General features: G+C 36.9%; 2 protein-coding genes across 9 annotated transcripts in view; one reads left to right on the top strand and one right to left on the bottom strand.

Annotated features, from left to right (window-relative positions):
* LOC137250675 (uncharacterized) overlaps nt 1-21,871 on the top strand; it is a 320,882-nt gene that overhangs the window by 99,916 nt on the left and 199,095 nt on the right. The gene's annotated exons all lie outside the window — the stretch shown is intronic.
* sog (short gastrulation) overlaps nt 1,687-21,871 on the bottom strand; it is a 294,848-nt gene continuing 274,663 nt past the window's right edge. For all 8 annotated transcript variants that reach the window (XM_067783886.1, XM_067783881.1, XM_067783880.1 and 5 more), the window contains 3 exons: nt 10,195-10,260; nt 7,477-9,773; nt 1,687-7,395 (listed from right to left, as the gene is read on the bottom strand). In XM_067783886.1, coding sequence (XP_067639987.1) covers nt 7,114-7,395; nt 7,477-9,773; nt 10,195-10,260 — 2,645 coding nt within the window. In that variant the 3' untranslated portion in view covers nt 1,687-7,113. The remainder of the gene's footprint in view (nt 7,396-7,476; nt 9,774-10,194; nt 10,261-21,871) is intronic.

Genomic DNA, 21,871 nt, shown 5'->3' with positions numbered 1-21,871 from the left:
ACACTAGCTCTACACCATGGCGGCAGACTTTGACCGTTCAGCCGGTAAATTCAGCCTCCACGAACTATCATACTCCAATGGGACGATGATGTTTAGCTAAGCTGCGAAGAGCTACAGCGTTTTTGCTGGCGTGGACGAGTTATGGAAAGATCTCCACTTGGTGCCCCCTGTTTGCGTCAGTTATCGCGAAACAGGGTTAGCTGGAGTGACTTGTTACGCAACGACCAGCATCTCCTAAACGGTTAAGCGCCAATTAAAAAATGTATGTTCAAACCGCGAGGAAAAGGACCAAAACAAACCAAATAATATCTCCAAGATCATTTTTTTCCGCAGTAGCGAGTACACTTGAGACTGGTGATCTCTTATAAAGTGAAGTTTCAGCATATTTAAGGGTTAAAGTCGTAACAACCAAGTGAAGAAAGATGAATGAAAAATCAATACGGGTGGTCTCCAACATTCGCTTCTTAATTAGAAGAGGTTAAAAAGTAAGGCCTTTTCTTTTGTCCCTTTGCAAAAATAGTACGTGTTGAGGCATCCATTATATTGGTAACTAATTTTTTTGCCATATACATACATAAAAACTGATTTCAAAACTAAATATTTTTTCACTTATTTCATAACCATTTTATTTTTTTGGCATTAAAAAAAATGAAAATGTCAAACCAACAATTTATTTGTGTTTACTTTGGTTTGGCATTACCACAAAGTTTAAGAGAGTGATTTAAAAATTTTTTTAAAAATCAAAAAACCATTATGGCCGCCAAGAAGAGTAAATGGTTTTACCTGGTAATGTTTATACCATGATACCTACTATTTTCCATTTCAATTAAAAGTCATTATGTTAAAATTTTTTTGTGGATTTTTCCATTTTGTTTATTAGTTTTCATTTTTCTGTACTAATTTTTTTTTTTTTTGTATTTTTCTAAAACAAATTTTTGTTGCGACCAATATGCTTAGTTTAATGTATGTATGTATAGGCAATTTGTAAATAAATAATGTGCAGCATTTTGACTAACAATATTTCAGTAATAGTTGTTAATAAGCTGTGTGTGCGTGTGTTGTTTTTTTTTTCTTCAAATTATGTATAATACAATATTAGAAAAATACATACATATAAACGTTATGCATTTTGTAAAGTTAACAACTTAAAATTGATTTTACAACATACATTTGGGTTTTTGTTGTTTGCGTGAAACTTTAACGCAAAAATAAAATAATGTATAACTTATATTAAATATACATATATGTATGTGTATTCTACAAATTCTAATTTACAACGTAGTTCTAAAAAGTGTGGACACAAATTTGTTTTTTTACACTTAAAGGTTGATATGTTAAATATTTTTTGATTATGTGCTCGTATATTTTTTTTTTCGCTATCAGCCCAATTCTAAATATTCCCTCGGAATTTTGTTCTCGCGGATTTTTTTTATTCCCGCGTCCGCTGATTTGCCAATTGAAATTTTTGTTGCGCGTTTCTATTTTTGTTTAACAAATTGAAAAGTTATGTTGCTGTTGCGAATTTGTTTAAAATTGAGAAATGAAATATAAACAAAGCACAGCATTGAATTTCATATTATGACGAATATTAGCAACACTAAGGGATACTATCATCTCTAAGCTGATACTAAGCAGTGACTTGTATGTACATAAACAAATCAATCATTATGTCTACACATATGTACATGCCAGCAGCGGAGAGATGCTCACAAAAGTATGCAATCATCGGCAAAGTATTTCTCACACATACACATGCATATAGTAGGCAATCATTTGTGCAAGTATCACTCACATATACACGCGTCCGCTGATTTGCCAATTGAAATTTTTGTTGCGCGTTTCTATTTTTGTTTAACAAATTGAAAAGTTATGTTGCTGTTGCGAATTTGTTTAAAATTGAGAAATGAAATATAAACAAAGCACAGCATTGAATTTCATATTATGACGAATATTAGCAACACTAAGGGATACTATCATCTCTAAGCTGATACTAAGCAGTGACTTGTATGTACATAAACAAATCAATCATTATGTCTACACATATGTACATGCCAGCAGCGGAGAGATGCTCACAAAAGTATGCAATCATCGGCAAAGTATTTCTCACACATACACATGCATATAGTAGGCAATCATTTGTGCAAGTATCACTCACATATACACGCGCATATGAGAAGCTATAAACGTGCATCTGTAGTTTATAGCTGGTAAACAAGTAGTAAATTCTAGAAGAAGAAACGCCTAGAAGTATGCGAACGAGACATCACAGAGTATAAAAGGAGTTAAAGCTGAGTAAGCACTAATGTTGTTGTTGTTGTTGTTGTAGCGATAAGGTTGCTCCCCGAAGGCTTTGGGGAGTGTTATCGATGTGATGGTCCTTTGCCGGATAAAGATCCGGTACGCTCCGGTACCACAGCACCATTAAGGTGATAGCCCGACCATCTCGGTAACGATTTATGTGGCCACATTAAACCTTCAGGCCATTCCCCCCTCCCCACCCCCAAGTTCCATGAGGAGCTTGTGGTCGCCAGAGCCTCGTCTGTTAGTGAAACAGGATTCGCCGCGGATAGGTGAGGTTGACAATTGGGTTCGGAGAAGCTATATATTGCGCTGGCAACCTGAAGGGTTGCGTTACACAACCCCTTGAATCTGGTATTTTAGTCGCCTCTTACGACAGGCATATCTACCGCGGGTATATTCTGATCCCCTAACCCGCTGGGGCAGTAAGCACTAATCAGTTTGATTAGTATAAGTGTTATTGTGAAGTACTTTTACCATTTTGCATTATTAAATATTGGAGTTATTTATTCAACAGTTTAGCGATACGAACGTTAGTAGAAGGTGTGAAATAAGCGGAGTTTCGCTAAATTCGTTACAATATGGTATCGACTGAAATGAGTAACGAATTGGTGCCATAGTAACACCAACAGAGGAGCATAAGAGGAAGACTGCGCTATAATACAAATCCGCTGGAGTTGCCTGCTTCCATTCAGCAAAACAATATTAATGTTTTTTTCGTATAAACTATTAAACTATTTTTATGCATTCCCTTTAATTCAACATGTAAAGAAACTCATAAAAAATGCAAGAGAAATCGCACTTTCAATCACATTCATAATACCTACTTTTCTCCATTAACCAGTTTTACCTTTTTCGAACATTGTTCAGAATAATAGGAAAGCAAGAAGTGAAAAAATTCACAAGTATTTTTTATTTAGAATACGAGGAATGGGAGAAGGGAAAAAACTCGCAAGAAATTTTTGTTTAGAATTGGACTGTATATGTGTTTATGTGTTTGATGAATTTACATTCTAGTGATTTTTTTCTTCAATTTAGTAATCGTTTGAAACATTGTTTCATATATTATATTTTTTTTCGATGAATAATATAAAATGCTTATAAAGTAATTTTTTTTCGAAAGTTTTTTATTTTTTAAATATTACATTTTTCTATTTTGCTTACTACCATGTTTTAAAAAGTATAAATATCGCTTATGCAATTAAATCGATCATACTCAGAGCCACAACGTTGCTAGAAAATATGAATGATAATTTTTCAACAAAACTTTGACGCAAACAAAGAACGGAAAAATATTCATTCAGCACACAAAAAGAGGTTAGTATTTGTTTTTTTTCGATTTTTTTAAAATTAATTTTTTATTAAGTATTCTTTTTTTTTAATTCAAAAAGTTAGTTATAACTTAAAAAATTAAAAAAAATACTAACAGCTAAGGCAACAAAACACAGTTTAAATTTGTTTTAGTTAAAAACTGCTTTTGTTTTTACGTTTTACATTCACAATTAAAAATAAAAGTTATAATAATCTTACTAAACACAAATGTATTCAAACTAAAATTATTTAAAAAAATAATTATTATTATAATAACAATTTATAATTACATTAAAAATAGTAATTATTTTTTATTTAGTCAAGAATATATATTAATACAGTTATGTGGTGAAAATGCGCAAATCGTCAGTATTTCATACAAATAAGTTATATACATATGTATGCCTTATACATATAATAGCATGTAAAAATGATAATAATAATCGATATTTTCTTTAGACACACAGAGATCGCACATCGTGTTCATTTTCCATACAAAATACAATACATTGGACAAACACGCTTGCGACCTCCGCTTGTCAAAATAACAGTTCTAATAATGTTAGATGAGCGAATTTGTGGCTGTGTTTGTTTGTTCCGTAAATGACTGTGTGCTATTTGGAGACGTGTGTATGTGTGTGTGTGATTCAATTCATATCCAACATAAATGTAGGCGTGTATTAAAGTACGAACGAACTTTGCTTTTGCTCTGGATTCGGACACGTTGCTTGCAAATGTAAGCTTCGATTTCGCAGCGTCTTAGAGTCTTTAAAAATATTCGGTTGAACTTCGACCTAAAGTGTTTTGTAGTTCAGTAGTTTAGTTTCGACTCAGCTTCGAACAATGCTCATGAAAAGATTATGCGTGTTTTATTTTACACAAATTTGTAATTTTTTTTTTTTTTATTTGACTATGACCTTCGAAATGAAAATAATTAAAAAAAATGGCTTTCAATGCAGTCAAAATTCATTGCTCAGCTTTTCCATGGCTAGGTTTACGTTATCGCATATAAAGTACTCAATTTAAATTATATTGGCAAATTTTATCAGTTGGTTTATTTTTTTTAATTAAAAAAAAAAAACTGTATATATAACAAAAGCTATGTGTACCAATATCGAAAAAGTTTTCGAAAAAATGCGCAATATCTAGAACGTTTTGAAAATCTACATGAAATTTAAAAAAAAAATAGGTTTGGGCAACTATGAAAAACTACGAAAGCTTGTTTCGAAAAAGTTATCAAACAAATTCGAAAATTCTAGACTTGTTGAAAATTGAACTTTTTAACAAAAACTATGAAAAGAAATTTCGAAAAAATGTTCGAAAACTTGAAAATTTGTTTAAAGTCGGTATAGAAATTTCGAAATTTCCTTTGAGTTTTAGGAAACTTGTATATGAAGACTATAACACTTCATTTTCGTTTTAGAAAGAACAAAGTTTAAAGTGTCAAAATATGCAATGATTTTTGACAATGTTAGTTTAAAATTTTTTCCGCATAAAAAATTAAACTTCACAATTCTAAGTTGTATTGAAGAAGTAAATATAAAAATTCCTGTGCAAAAAAAATTGTGAAAAATGAATTGTGCTACAAAGCTGCATACTCAAAAATTTCTAAACATTATACAAAAAGTTTCGAAATTTGTATATAGAAATTTAGATAACTACAAATTTTCGATTTTTTTCGAAAACGTTTTCAAAATTGTTTAACATAGTTTTTGTTATACAATTCGTTAAGTTTTCTTAGAATTAACGAAAAAATAAAATAAATGCTAAAATTTGCAAACATTTTATGCTGCTATTTTTTTGCTTACGGCTGTATATTGAGTTTTAAGTAATAGCAATAAATTTCGTCAGATCTTTCTTGTGCGCAGCTTACATGCCTTTTTATTTTCTGAGCAAAGAGCCGTTTATAAATGTTAATATATGTACAAAAATGTGTAATACATGCAATTTTTTTTCTTTACAAAAATAATATATAAATGTTTTTTTTTGTTAAAATTTTTTTTTGCAATATTTAAAAAAAAAATTTAATTTTTTTATTTTTACTTATTCTATGCCATTCAGTCAATCAGTCGAAAAGCTTGGGATGTGTTTCTCACTCTAGCACTGCCTTCCGCTTTATTTAACCTTTTATTTTGCCTCTTTTTCTCTACAGCAAGTATTCGCTGCTTTATAATTACTTTCTACTGAATTCAGATTATTTCCAATTAGTTTTCTATTCAAACTAGTTCATTAAGCAAAAGAGTTCTCCCTATACACATAGTTTACGACTTGACGGCGCTGCGAATCGGGTTTTGGAAATGCTTTGCACTAGTGTATCTGAGCCTAAATAGCGAATCTTACAGTGAACGATTCGGTCAAAGCGAATTCAGCACAATCTGATTGCTTATCCTTGCGATTTTCCTATCAAAATCTGCTACAATAGGATGTAGACGAATTTAATAGAAGTTGGTGTTATCCCATCAGCTGATTGCTTTTTCATGATATTTTTCACGCAACGCCTTGGCACAGCAAGTTGTCAGTTAAATGATCAATCAAGGCGAATTCAGTACCAGGTGTTGTTATCCCAACAGCTGATTGCAACTTCTTGATTATTTTCCATACAACGCCTTGTTCTACAATTTGTCAGTTAATCGAAATCAATGAAAATTTTCTTTTGGCTTGACATACTTCTGCACGCGAATTAGTTGAGCTCGCTTTGCCACCACCTGGATGGATTCGCCTTGGCTAATTTCCTTTTGATTTGGCATTCGGCTGTACGGCGAATTGCGTTGAATACCTCTATAGATTTGCCTTGCAAAAAAATCAACTACATCGTGGATGTGACATTGCATTTTAGGGCGAATTGAGGCTGAGTTCGCTTTGTTGGCACCCTGCACAAATTTGCTTGGCATTAAAAATATCGTTTTATACTTTTATTTACTGGCAGAAAATTAAAGTAAACTATGCGGCGCTGTGTTGAGCTGCTAAATTTTGAAAATTTTACTCTGCCAAATTCGTCCGAAGAAATCCGTATAAAATTTCTGATTTTTTTTATTTTTTTGTTCTTAATTTCGCAAACAAAATCCGGACGAATAGCCATTTCCTTAAAATTTTGCGCATTCAAGTTAAATAGTTGATTTCATTGCAGTAAAATTATTTCTTTTGTTTTTTTAATTAAGAATATTTTTTTTTTGTTTTAATAAATCAATTTTTTTGCTCGCAGCGTTTTTTATTTTTGCTTTTTTTCTTAACTAGTACTTAATTTTTCACAGTGCTAATTCTCAATTATTTTTATCGTTTCGCTCCATTCCATTCATAGAAATTCAGTTCTTTTTTTTCGATTAAAAAAGTATGGAAAAAATTTACAAAAATCTCGTACAAACTTTTCTTCTGAAGAAAATTGCGTTTTTGTTTTTTCTCTTCTCTGCTTTTTTCTTAGTTATCTCAATATTCTGTGCTTTATACGCCGCGTTTATACGTATGTATGTGTATGTTTTAATGCATGCGGCATTTCGAATTCGCCGCTCAACTACTGCTGCCACTGCGGTTCCAATTCGCTTGTTGTTGTTGTTGCTGACGCTTCGATTGTTGCCGTTCATCTGCGGCAGCGCCGCTTGTACGTTCCTGATGTATACGTCTGTGATGACGGCGTGAGCGTTTGCACTGTGCCGAGCAGCACTCATCAAACGTCGGCTCATTAGCGCCACCCATACCAGGTTTCTCATAGAATTTTCGTTTAGATGAGATGCGCGTTTGTTGGCAAGTTGAACGTGAGCAACGTTTGCGATCGCAATTTACTTTTGAATCCTGTGAGTAGAAAAGGGGAAGAGGGGTTGCTTATTAGTAAGAAAAAAATACACTCTCCGCATTGCATATGCTTGAACTTACCTTGCAGCGGCACTTGATGCATTTTTGCTCGCCATGCGATGCTAAAATTGGATGCCATTCATGTCCGTTCTCATAAACCTTATTCAACACTTTACAACCGCCTTGATTGAGTATCTCTTCTGTGGAAGTAATTTTATGTGATTCCTGATCTTGCAGTACATTTGAGTTGATAGGTCCTGGTTTGTCGCCGCGATACGATTTGCTTTCGGGGCATACTTTGCAGCAAGCTTTCTTATCCGGACGATAGGCAAGTTTTTCGGAGCAAGGTAATGGCGGACAGACCATACGTGGGCAACGCACTTCTAACGTGAGCACATCGCAAGTGCAAGTGGTGCACGTATCGAAACCATTTGGTGGCAAGAATGGATGCCATATAGCGCCAGCTATATGAAATTGATCACCCAAACGACAACCACGCACTGTTTGCACGCCTGTGCTCTCACTCTCAACCACCACATTTTGCGGTATGCACATAGAACAACATTCACCTTCACGGCGCACTAACTCTTCATTGGGCTTACATTGTATGGCGGGGCATTTGATCGGTTCGCAAGTGGGTTGACCACGTTGGCAAGCGCACATTTGACAAACATCATTTGCATTACGCCATTGCTCGGACTCGTCGTAAAATCGTCCCGAATGGAAGCACTTAGCATCCGGTGATATGATATTGGTGTCGCTGTGATCACCCGGTGCTGCCACATTTGGTACATTGTTATCTGTATGCACAGGGAAGCAGTGTGATGGTACTTTTGTAGATTTTAATTTGCCGCGCAGCAAGAGTTCATTCGTATCCTTTGATTGAATTTCCATATAGCAGACGCTATTTTCTAATTTGACCAACTCATTTGATGGCATACCCAATACATAACCTTCCATGTATGAGCCATTGAATTCTTCAAGTAGCTTACGTGTTACTGGCGCGCCAATAGCTTCTATTGGTTTTTCTTCCAGATATATTTGCAGATATTGTGGGTTAGCTTGGAAACCATTCACGGTAATCTCATAATGCAGATTACACTCATTATCGATGGCAATCCAAGCCATACCCATGGCATGTGCGGGCGCATTTGTAGAGTTTTCAACACGCTTCAGTAGTATAGGCTCAGCAGAGTCACGCGCATCGGCAACAGGGCGTGGCACAAAGTGTCCGCGTATCAGGCTCGGTTCGTTCTCGATAGCAATATTGACACCCAGATCACCGGTGTACAAAGATTCAAGCGCTTTCGGACCCAATTTGTCAATGGTGCCAATAGCTTGATTGAAGTTGAAAGTTGGCGTCAAATTTTCCAACATAGTTCTACGTTTGCCCAAATCTTCCATCAAATTTATTTCAGGTCTATCTTTTACGCTAATATGATCCGTTTCGATATTGTACGAGAGTGAGCCATCTGTATTGAGAAAGACCCAAGCTAACCCGCTACCCTTAGTTTTCGCGTCTGGATTGTGTGGTGTAAGCAAAGTTTGAAAGAGTTCACAGGTGGTGCGCGTTACAATGTGTCCTTGTATACGTAAATTTGGAGTCATTTTCGATTCTATGGTAAGCAGCAATTTGCCACGTGACATCATGCGTAACATTGGTATGGAAATGGGTGAGGAGATTTCCAGCACATTAACTTCAGAGGAGGGCTTGCGCACTTTTTGTATCTCATCCAAAACGATTTCCTTGCGATCGGGTGACTCAACACGTATATTAATCGGTGTATCCATATATTCATCGGATGCGAATACACCATTAAAAACGAGCGTTAAATGTACTGAAGCAGCAGCGCCACTACTTGTCGATACTATGGCCGTACCACCAGCTCCACTCATGAGCGCCGGTTTTGTGCCGGGTGCCGGTTCCAATAGCGAACTAAATAACTCGGTTTGTAAAGCGGTATACTTTGCAATCTTACCACCCAACGCCAAATCAATTTGATCCTTTTTACCCCACAGCAATACGACATGTAAATGTTCATCACGTAGCAAACGTTTATAGTCACGTGGCACACGACGCCAAACACCGCACACCTTACCGGTGGCATTCTGATATACGCTCTGTGTATCGGCGAGTGGTGGTGTCTGTAGTTGATGTTCTTCGAGTATGGTACCAGCATCGTTGACAAATTGTATGGTGTGTGGGCGATTATTTTTTGCTGACGTATAGAATGAGTAGTAAAGATTTTTCTTGTGGAACAAGAAACGTCCAGTAGCAACAATGTTTTGTGGATTGTAAGTGCTTGTGGCGTACATGGCTTTCATCTCCTCACCTTTCAAGAAATGTGATGTTCTGCCGGTGAGTAGAGCTGCGAAATCTGTTTAATGGAAAAATAGATTAACAAAAAAAGGTGGTTAGTAGGGGCTAGGATTACTTAGGTTCAACGTGCTATAAAGCGGCTGAGTGGAATATACCCCTTATCTCGGCTGCCAGTTCGAAAACGCCCTTGTTCAGAATATGTTTAAAAAACGTCCTATGTATCTACTTCCTTGCTTCAAAGATCAAAACCCAGAATTCGACTGACAAAACTTCTTATCTCAAACATCTTTTCATAAACTGGTTTAAAAGTGTTTTGATTTTACGCCCAGACAGGGTATTAATGAGATAGGTCGTTTTTGAGTAAAATAATGAGGTTTAAACAAGTTCTTAGATACGGCGTTTTCGAAAGAGCAGCCGAAATAGAGTAATATTCCACTAATACGTCGATGTACAACTGAGAAAAGGAAAATGTTACTCACGTTTCATATTGCGCTCCTCCTCTTCAATATTAACCGGTGCAGGCACATCCAGAGAGACATCCGTATCTGTAATTGAAAGAGTGCAAACAATTTTAATAAGAATGATATGAAAGAGTAAACAAATATTATTTTTGAAAAAGAAGTTGCATACAGTTGAAGGAACTTATAATTAGTAGAACAAAGTATGAAAAAGAGGTCTGATATGAAGTCACAGTGATTCTTGAAACACGTATCAATTACACAGCTGCACAAAAGAATGTATGCGAATATAGGAATAAATACATGAAGTGTGACCTGCATTCAGTTCTAAGAACTATTCTAAAGGGTTCTGGGTTGGTCATAACTCTAAGGAAACGGGAAAACTTACTGGTAATTAAGTCTAGGTTTATGTTAGCAACGAAAAACGCCCTGTAAGGCAAATTATGATGGGAGTACATAGTAATATATGTTTCGCTTGACCTGGCGGCGACTGTGTCATTCATAACTTTTTTAAAAATCGCTGCGCTTTAATCAACAGACGTCTTCTAAGAAGTGAAGTTTGCGCATTGGTATCCGATACGGTACGCACTTCTAGATTTTGTCCCAAACCGACTCTAACTAATTAAGTAGAGAGTTAGCTGTTTGTAACCATTGTACTGCGACTATTCGCAGGTGGCGGAACAGCCAATAGAGTGGCCCAATGAATATTGAAGCTCAAAAAATCACACGAAAGACAAAACAATAATACTAGAGCGATAGGTATTAGAATGGTAGAAGGTTTAGTTCCGGTTGAGAAATTGGGTTCGAAAATTTGCATGGCTGAAACTATTTGCGAGGGTATCCAAAACTCTGTCGGCTTTGCATAAGGAAAAACCGATCATCTTTGAAACTTTCATTGTTAATCAAAAATCACAGTTACTGACGGGGACGGTACCTGCATCTGCATCTCGATCGCTTTAACACTTATCATTAATGGCAGAAATCATAGTCTAAATCACAACTCTAATCACAGGAGAAATAAGCTGTGATAATATGAACCAAAGAGCCTGTGACTTGTGCTGCATCTCGTAGGTAGCCAAGGTATATCGCCTTAAAAAGCAACATTGTAGGTTTAATGCGACATCTAGCGTAAATTTATTTATTCATACTGACGCGGATTTCACTTGTGATTGGGTCTATGATAACAGTTCACGCATTGAAATCGCAGCGAAGTCACAGCCACACATAATGTTGTTTCTACATTCGGGCTCGGTATAGTCACTAAAGTTTGCGTAACCGTAAAGGGGCTCTTGCTCAACGGTATGAAATAGCCAATGCCACATCTATTGGATCCAAGTATCCTTGCAAATATTTTGAATCTTGGTACCTATGACGATTTTTGAACGCATTTACATGCCTATACATATATATAATTTCAAGTCGTTTCTGTATCTTAAGCCGACTGACGTGGGAATATGTTTCGTAGCACATTGTCTAGTCTTCATATCCTGCAGTAAGCAGGCAGTAGACTCATTGATAGCTGGAGTAGCTTAGCATTTACAAACCAATTTAATATCTAGTATAAGTGTGACAGATCATTTCGTAAATTACATACATACACATAAATAGTACATACATGAATACATAAACTAATTACAGACCCTTGTCACGTTCGTTACTTAAGTCGAATATTTATTATATAGCTCCTATATATTCCTACATACCTACATATTATGGAAGGGAGCATATTTAGGAACCAATTTGTTATTACTATACCTTTATTCATGAACATATATGAATGTGTGCGTCATGTATATGTGAACATATATTTAATTTGTAAGCTATAGGCCATAACTCTCGGAATTAACTCAAGAATGTGCACCCGTAGACAATTAGACTAGCATCTGGACAACGAATGTGATTTGAAGGTGCAGAAGAAGCAGACATTTTTTTTTGTACAGGTACTACATTAATTGTGAGAATAGAAAATGGCATGGCAGGTGAGAAAACGTGGAATGCCATTACAACAACAAAAAAATTCCAACATAAATGGCACAACTGTTAAATCTGTGAGTTAAGAAGACTGCACATCGCCATTGATCAGAAGACACTGAAAATCGAAACAATAAGATACATTTGCGAACGTTCCAATACAATAGAGCCAAAGGTCACCAACTGTTGCATTGATGAATGCTAATCTTGTATGCATGTATGTATGTAGATACAGTGACTTATAGTCAAAATAGTACAGTCTGGTGGGTTGGTGGGAGAGTCCCTATTTTTCCATGCTTTAACCAATAAAATCTAATACACGTAATTTGCAGCGCGTATTTTAAAGCCCAAGTGGAAGCCTTGCTTTTGTATTTAGTTGAGTTTAAGTAGCTGAGAAATAGCAATAAGTTGAGTTGTGACATCAAATATTAAGTACGAGCTTACATATATCAATGGAGCAGCTAGAGAAGCTAGCAGAGTCTCGAGAACAATATTATTTTGAGTTGTATTTGTGTGTGAGGAGAATGGCAAAAAAAAGTTCATCATAGAATTTACGCATGCGATGCACACTGCTTGAAGTACAAGCGAAACTTATTCACTGCTTTCTCTGCTGATTTTTTAGTAGATGAGCTCACATGTAGGTGAACGCCGAATAAATTTCTGCCGCTCCATGAAGCTCTTGGCTGCAACTCTGGTTTAAAGATACTTTTTCTTTATGACAGTAATTTCTATGAGAAGTTATCACACACACTGGTTTCTTAAAGTGCTTTCACCTAAAATTAGAATTTTTAAAGTGATGTTGAGAGATCATAAACTCCCATACGCAAAAGTCTTCTCCGCTACCCGCAACAGCAAGATTGGAGTCTAAGCCCATCGCCCATATCTTTCCGTGTGTGTTCCTGCACCATGATACATATTCTGTAATGCTTAAGCATTAAGTCTTTGTGTGATATTCAGCCGCCCAGAGAGTCACTTGGCTTTCATTCAAATGGCAATCATATTTTTAGCCCTTTACGCTACGAGTAATATTTTCAAAACCTCTTTCGAAGCAAGCATTTCGTATTGAAAGCACTTTCTGAATTATGAAAAATACTTGAATAAAATTTTTACAAACGATGACTCAAAAGAAAGAAGCCCCTTCATGAATCAATGAAAATCAAAACTAGGCATCTCGCAGGTCTGAGTACTTGCAATGTTGTTGGAGAGTAGTCCTTAATAAGAAACTTTTGCAAACGAATTAATTTGGAAAGAGATTTGCTGCATATAGCACTGACCTCGTCACCGAGATTCCAGAGAGATAGAAAAAGTAGAAACAAAAATATATAAAAATTTTAGCATGGCCGCCGTTGAGTTGAGAGGTCTCGCGATTGTTCAATACCAACTTTATTTGTGACTGTTACTTCATTGACACAGCGATTTGTATCCGTGACTTTGATTGGGTTAGTGATTAGCGTTATTGGTAAGCGTGATTGTGAACGAGGCGCAGATGACGTTACAGTTTGGCAGTCACGGCAATTTTTTGGAGAATGTCGCTGGTATTAACGACTTTCAGTCGCTATGACAAAATTACAAGTGCTGTGAGGCCCATTGTGAATCCAAATGAAAATAGGCTGCGAAATATCTAAGAAAAAAAAAAAAACGGTTAGTATTAAGGAATTGCTCAAAAAAGGCACCGGTCTTATATGGAGTTGGTGGCCAAAAATATTTCCAGTAGAGATATCAACGTGAAACTTTGGTCACGGCTTTACAAATATGTGAGAATTATTTTTTCATAAAATTGGTGCGGGTGATACCTTCATACCGACTCACAACCACCCACTTTCACCGCATGCATACAAAAAGTAAGTAGATGTGGGGGCAAAAGTGGTAAGATGTGTCTATCGCAAATACAATGTTTAATAGAATTAAATAAAGAAATTAAGGTTATTAAAAGATCTTACATACATAACAATAACAAAACAACAAACACTCACAAAAGTTTACATTTGCATATCGTCGACTGGATAAAATAATGTCGTATGTTACATGTGAGCACATATAACATACGACAATAATTTATCGGTGTGACGATCAGAAAACTGTCGCAAAACATAGTTAGTGGCAGAAAGTGGCAACTGATATTATTACTTTAGAATCCCAATACTTTGATTAATAATAAGATATAAGTCCCAACATGAGGATGGGTGAGGAACCCAACTAAAACTTTAGCTAAAATTGAAATATTTGTGCAAATAAACACTAATAAAGGCACTGGTGAAATTTTAAATAACAAAAAAGAACACAACAAGCTAAAGACACTAAAATTATTTCAAAATGAAGTAAATACCATTGACTTCAATATTCATTTTTATTTATTTCAATACAATGATATTTTATGTATTTTTAAATAGCGTAAACTTGCACTTTATTTTTAACTTGCTCACACTGCAAAAACCAACTAATATAATAACCTCACTTTTAAAGGTATTCTTAAAGAGTACAGTTCGAATACAACAAAAACAAATATACCTTTTAAAAAACTGTTCTAATAAGAGATACTAACGACACATTTGGTGACAAACTTTTCACTTTTATTTTTTTATTTTTGGCCTATGGAACCGACCACTGTGCGACGTTATATGGATTAATCGGTTAAGTAGCTTTCAAGCAATACGCGCTCAAACAAACGACACGAATTTTCCCATACATTCTATGTACAAAACACTGTGCCATTTCGTTTGCGGGTAAGTGTATGCACGTATGTATGTATTTAGCTTCAACAATTATTTCTGACCAATCATTCGCAATCCTCTAATAAGCATTTTGGGCAACTATAGAAATTCTTCCAATTACTTTCTTGTTTTTTTTTCTACGTGCATACGTACATAGGTATATACAAACACATTCACTTAACATATACAATGCATGCTTAGCTGGCTGACCTCATCTTTCTTAGCCATCAATGGCACTGACACTAGGAAGGAAGTGAATAACAGCACACAACAAACAGGTAAACAGGTAAAGGAAATTAGTGTGGTTATTGTGTGTAATTTGGTGCGCTACGTGAGGCCCAGAGGCGGCTTTAAAAAAAAATTTAAGATAAACTAAAATAAAAGAAACAGCAGGAAACCGTAGCGGGACAATACTTGGAAATATTTGAATGGGCGAGCGGATCGTCGTAGACTTAATGACGTTGTATAGTCGTGCGGAGAAAAAAAAATCAAGAAAAGAAATACCAATTGTTGTATTAAACAAATTCCATACCAATACCGATTACTGGCACGCCGCTTTGTCTGCCACCTTGTCTGTTACGATACAGCCAGGTTTTGTTGCTGCTAAATGCGCCGCTATAGCCGCCATGCATTTTGCGCCTTAAGACGTAGGTGCCGGTGCCGCTGCCGGTGCCTGTTACAGTGTGTTGGATGAATTGTACTGATAGGCAAATAGCTGATCGTGCCGCACACTACGAGTACGAGGCGTAGAAAAGGTAATGAGAAGTTTAGTGATATACGTGCAAGGTGGTGCAAAAGAGGAAGCTCCAAATTTTTGAGCATACTTAATTTTTTTTAAAGTGATATACTGCCCTTTTTCAATCGTGAAAATGATAACGGATAATTAATCGCGGTCGGAGTGCACGGTTGAACCTGCATTATGCCCAACATTTTCCGGGGCATCTCCCAGATTGCAGATACACAACCCATTGCAGTTAATATAGAACGACTTTAGGGAAGAAGCAAGATCGGGCTACGGATCGTCAAATCGGAGAACGTATTATAACTGCTAGGAGTGTTAATGGACTAGTAGATAATCTTAGGTTCGTCAGACCCCGAAGTTATAAGCTTGGTTAAAACTGGATTAACGGTTACGATATAAGATGAGTAACTGCGTTAACCGAGTGGGCATAAATACAGTTGGCCTCACTTTAACTACTCAGTTACCTTCATGTCTGCTTTGAATACCTCCAGTTAGTGGTTGCCTTGAGTTTGTTTGTCGGCAGCCGTGGTGTGATGGTAGCGTGCTCTGCCTACCACACCGAAGATCCTGGGTTCACACCCCGGGCAAAGCAACATCAACAATTTTAGGAAAAGGTGTTTTCAATTCATTTCGATTTCTTTCGTACCTATAGGGGAGGCTCTAGACGCCACCGAGACGCACATTCGAAAAATAGCGTACAATTCTCGTTATAGCTTCCTCACATGCCAACCTAATACAATCGCACTGCGTTTTTTTTAGCGCACGCAAACAACCGGCGTTTTTTGCCCTAACCCAAATAAGCCTGAGTTGCGACAATGTAAAGCATGTGTGCAAACGTCAAATCTAAATATCACGCAGAACAAAAATTGGAAATCGAGTTAGGTTTTCACGCAGCAAATTCAATTTGGGTTGCTCTCATACAAGTTGTATGTGCATGAGACATTTTTGACAGAAAATGACTTGCGTGCGTTTATATTAGGTTGGCATGTCAAGCTGCCTTGACTTTTGCATCACCTTGTTTAACTTTAAATATATGCCGTAATATGTTTGTATGTCAGATTCCATGAACGTTTCGGGCGTTATATACCGATGTAGTTGGCGGATGAAGCTTATCGCTGATCGCAAATAAAGCAACCGCCAAAACAATCTCTTTGCCAATTCATGCGAACCTTGACGTTGCCTGAAGCAATATGCGATCCTTTAGGTCGATTAGTAGGCTCATTGAATGCATACACAGTTTGACTGACTGTCTAGTTTAGAGATTGACTGACGGTCCAGCTTTGAATACTTTGTTTTCGTACTAACGACGTATCATTAACGCATTCAACGTTCAATACTTGGGTGGAGTTTTTTCTGAATATTTTTTATGCAGTTGCAGAGCTTTTTTTTTATTAAAATTTTTTGTGCCGTTTAAGTATTGTTGTTTATTTGACAGCAAAATATCAGACGTACCACGATTCGAATTCGCTGCGGGTCATTTGTGATCGCAGCGCGTCGATCTGACAAGAAGTGAGAGAACAGCGCAGATTAAGCAGTGGGTGCCGTAAAGGTAACTCCTCTAGTCGTCATGAACACTACAGCCGCACAGTTCCATTCAACTCCTCAGCCGTCGCCGCCGCTGCCGCCACCCCCATACATGCTATTAAAGGCCAAAAAAGTCAATTCCACCCAAGACTGTCCAAACCAATGTAACAATGTGGCCTCTATAGCGCGCGCACCACACCATTGTTTGTTGTATATGAAAACATAAATGTGTATGTATGTAAACATTTTACAACAACCAATTTTTATGCATTCCAACGACGTGTCTGACGGGGCGCGCGCGATCTTATAGGCCTGATTAAGCGTGCGCACGTCCTCTCGCACCCTGTGCTCTAGAGTTCTAGAGTTCGCGGCGTCCACTTAAGTTGTAAGCAACCTTGGCGATAGCTTCAGCTTTGTAGCGATATCAATGGCAGCGACTCGGCGTACTGTTTACGTATGTGCGCCTCTTCTGTCCCCACTGTTTAGCTTCATATGTCCCCTCTGTTTAGCTTCATATGTCCGTATGTATTTTAGCGTCGTTGATGGTTGCGGCACGCGGTTGGTTCTTCCTTCGGCTTGTATGCGAACGATTCTTAGGAATTCGTATTATGTTGTTGTTGTCAGTTCACATTTAAAGCTATGCCGCTTCTGCCGCAGCCGTTTTTAAGTCAGTTATGCGCATTGTTATCTTTATTTATACGGCGTTGCGCTCTTGTTGTTGTATGCAGTCGGGCCGACGTCCCAGCCAGTGAGTGGTAATGAAGGGCGACAAATCTGACACCTTGTGTAGCATTTTATTGAACGTTGTTGTATGTTGAAACAGGAAGGAGCAATACATACGTGCGCTGTGTTTTTGTTTGATCTTCATACTTCATTCTTCGTGCTTCCTGCAGCCGCGCTCGAACCCTCAATACTTTATGCACTTTTTTTGGGTTTCACGATTTTTTATTCTTGGGTCTCTTTAAATAGTATATATACATATTTATGTACACATATGTTCAATGCCACAACGTTCTTGAATCTTGTTTACTTCGTCACATTTATTTTTCGGGACTTTGCCGCTTCTGTCTTCACGCGTTGGGGCTTATAGGCTTATTTAATACCCCAATCTCTTGTTTATTCTTTATTTCTTTGTTTTGAATGCCTCTTCTTAAACTCACTGCCTGTTAATAGCGCTTCATTCTGCAACAGCAAAACTGATCTTATCGTTTGATCTTAATACCTTTTTCTTCTGAATTTGACAGGCGGCTGGTGAGCTGTTGGACTGCCGTGTCCATGGCGCACATCGAAACGGGCCGTTCATGTTTATGGCTTTGGCGCTGTTATTGCAACTCGTTGGTTCGCACTGCCCGCTGATTATTGACGATGAGGTGTTGCTTATTTTTTGTGTGTAGTGTCGCTGGCGCTACCGGCACAACGCGCCAAACATATAGGTAGGCCCCAGCTAACTACAACGAGGAGGAGCTACGCGCCAAGCTAGTGGCGACGATTAAAAGGCGCGCATGCATGATTGTTTTTTTTTTGTTTCTTATCTTCTTTTTTTTTTGATGGGATCAAAGACTTTTGGTGTTGTGACCGTGTCAAAGCTAGTGTCGTTGTGAGTGTTGGCTGTCGTTGGTCATACATAGCATTACTGGCGGTTTGTTGGTGCTGTTAACGTTGTTGTTTCCTTTTTTTTTGGCATTTCTTCTTTTGCTTTTTTTGTTGAAGCCGTGTTGTATCCTCTTTGGAGCTTGTTGTCAAGCCATATCTGTAGGAATTTTAGTGCCTTTATGCGTTCTATGCATTTTGTTTATTTTGTTGTGCTGGTTTTTTTTGTATACTTTTCAATTGTTCGACAAACAAAAATGAATGAAGTTTTTTTTATTCATGTGCAAAGATTAATGAAACGCTGTCAGGGATTTGGTATCATCTTTTTTATACCTTTGTTAGTTGGTATTCCAGCACCTTTTGTGAATTCAGTACGAATTCCATTGCATTCAACGTAAACGTAATTTACTTTAATTCGTGCAACAATAGTGTGGAATGTTGGCTTAAATCCATTTATAAAGCCTGACTTCGTTTTATACATTAAGAGACCGCTCGAAAAAAGGGTATTGGAATGTATCAGAAAAAAAAATATGCTATTGAACGCCAAAAAAAATAACAGTTCGTAGAAACGCTTGACATAGTTTATGTTAAGCCCTTTGAATACGTTCGTTGTGTTGTTGTACGGTAGAGAGTTTCCAAGCATTTCATTTTGGCGCTAAGTGTTTATCACCTCCTCACAAGACCAATCACGTTTTATGTGACCGCATTTTAAGCGCACAAAGTGTTTAGGAAATTTCTTTAGAAAAAATATTTACATAAATCCTTTTCCTTTGCATATATTTTTTTGTGTTTTTCCGGGAATCATATCCCAAACTCCAATTTATAGATTCGTACATAACCTTATTTAAAACATGATTCCTGTTTAAAATAATTTTTTTTCCTGTTGTCTACTTAGTTGTGTCCCTGCATAAGTACCTACGTATTTTAGCTCACCTCCATAATTCGACATTTTTTATTATTAGCTGTGGCGCTAACTGATCATGCAATCAGGCAGACAATCTAGTTATAAATTTATGTAGTCCATAAGCGTTGAATGCATCAACATTAAGAAATGGAAAAAAATGCCATCAAAGTACCATTTCGTTCGTTATACCAATGTCTGTACTAGTTGCGCGTATATCTTTGCGTTGCTTTAGGGCAGGGTAATGCAGTGCGGCATTGATAAAATAGTTGGCGCCACAGGCAATAAATCACAGAGCCATAGAGCAATGGAACCCCAGTTGCTTCAATAAAACAAAAATATATGTACACGAGCCTGAACCGTGCGCATCTTCCGCAACCAATATAAAAGTCTCTTATCACATACCAACAGAGATCAGCTGTTCATTTAACTTACAGCTTTCGCTGCCATCTAGCCTATAATAGCAACTGCCGTCAATCACTTAAAACTTACTTGCACTGCCATCTAGCGCACAATAGCAACGGCCAGTAATGCAGTGCAAATATTCACAATAGTCCCATGGTGCAAAAAAATTTCTTTGTGTGCTCACAATTGTTTATTTTTAACAAATTATTTTAATAAAATATGGCTAAACAAAATCACTACGACCAAAATTTCCCACAGCTCGCTAATAGCCCGAATTTCCATCTTTACAACCAAGGCTTTATTTATAGATTTGAATTCCAAATAAGAGCGAAAAAGGGATCCGTACATAAAAACAGCAATTAGAAATAATATATGTATATGTTTTGACATATGACATAACAAAATCAATCCAGTTTTATGTTGAACGCCTCGGATTCATAATCCTTCAAACATTTTCACTTTGACAGCATTCGCACACATTTTGGTTTTCGGTATTCCTCACACTTTATTGTAGACAAAATAACTTAGCGTGCAGCCGGGTAGTAGTTGTTGTTATTGTTCGTCTAGCGATTAAGACAATTCCCGAAGGTTTTACGGAGTATTATCGATGACGGTACGTTTCGGAAACAAGCATCATTAAGGTATAAACCCGGCCGTATCGGGAACGATTTAATATGGCCACATTGAACCTTCTAGGCCATCCCACTCTAATCTTCTACTTTGATGAGGAAGTTGGGGTCGCTAGCGCCTCTGCTGTTAAAGAAACAGGATTGGCCACGGGCAGGCGAGATTGACAATTCGGTTCGAGAAGCTAAAAATTGCGCTGATATCTTATAGAAACACAACTCCTGAGCCCTCTAGCCAACCGGGTAGGCGCTGGGCTTAACAGAAAGGAGCACAAGGTTTATATAGCATCAAACTCACAGGCATCGCCTGTTTCCTAGTAACCATCGTCGTGTTTAATTTTGTAGTTTACCGCTGATATTAATAAAAAAGCAACTTATGTTCCGAGATAAAAATGTCTAGACTATTTTTATACCCAGCTGTTCTTGTACACAGGGTATTATAACTTTGATTGGATAACGGTTGATTGTACAGGTATAAAGGAATCGAGATAGATATAGGCTTCCATATATCAAAATCATCAGTATCGAAAAAAATTTTATTGAGCCATGTGCGCCCGTCCGTCCGTCTGGTCGCTAACACGATAACTTGAGTAAATATTGAGATATCTTCACCAAATTTGTTACACGAGCTAATCTGGACCCAGAATAGATTGGTATTGAAAATGAGCGAAATCGGATGATAACCACGCCCACTTTTGATATATATAACATTTTGGAAAACACAAAAAACATGATTATTTAGTAAATAATACACCTACAATGTTGGAATTTGACGTGTGGACTGATATTGAGACTCTTGATAAAAATTTGAAAAAAGATTTTAAAATGGGCTTGGCATCGCCCACTTGTGTTAAAATCAATTCTACAAATATTATTAATCATAAAACAAAAATCGTTAAACCTATCGTAACAAAATTCGGCAGATAGGTTGCCTTTACTATAAGGAATGCTTTGAAGAAAAAATAACGAAATCGGTTAAGGACCACGATCACGTTTATATAAAAGATTTTTAAACAGGTCGTGGAGGAATAAAATAAGCTATCAGACCAATTCTAAATATTCTCGCGGAATTTTGTTCTCGCGGATTTTTTTATTCCCGCGGAAAAATTCCTCCAATTCTGTTCTCCTAGGGAGAACAATAATTGGGGAATAGGAATTTCGAATTTTCAAAGTCAGCTGTTTTGTCAATTGAAATTTCGTTGCACATGTCTTATTTTGTTTAAAAAAT

The sequence above is a fragment of the Eurosta solidaginis genome, chromosome 4, assembly GCF_040869045.1.
Source record: "Eurosta solidaginis isolate ZX-2024a chromosome 4, ASM4086904v1, whole genome shotgun sequence".
Classification (NCBI taxonomy): Eukaryota; Metazoa; Arthropoda; class Insecta; order Diptera; family Tephritidae; genus Eurosta; species Eurosta solidaginis.
This window is presented reverse-complemented; position numbering and strand designations above follow the sequence as displayed.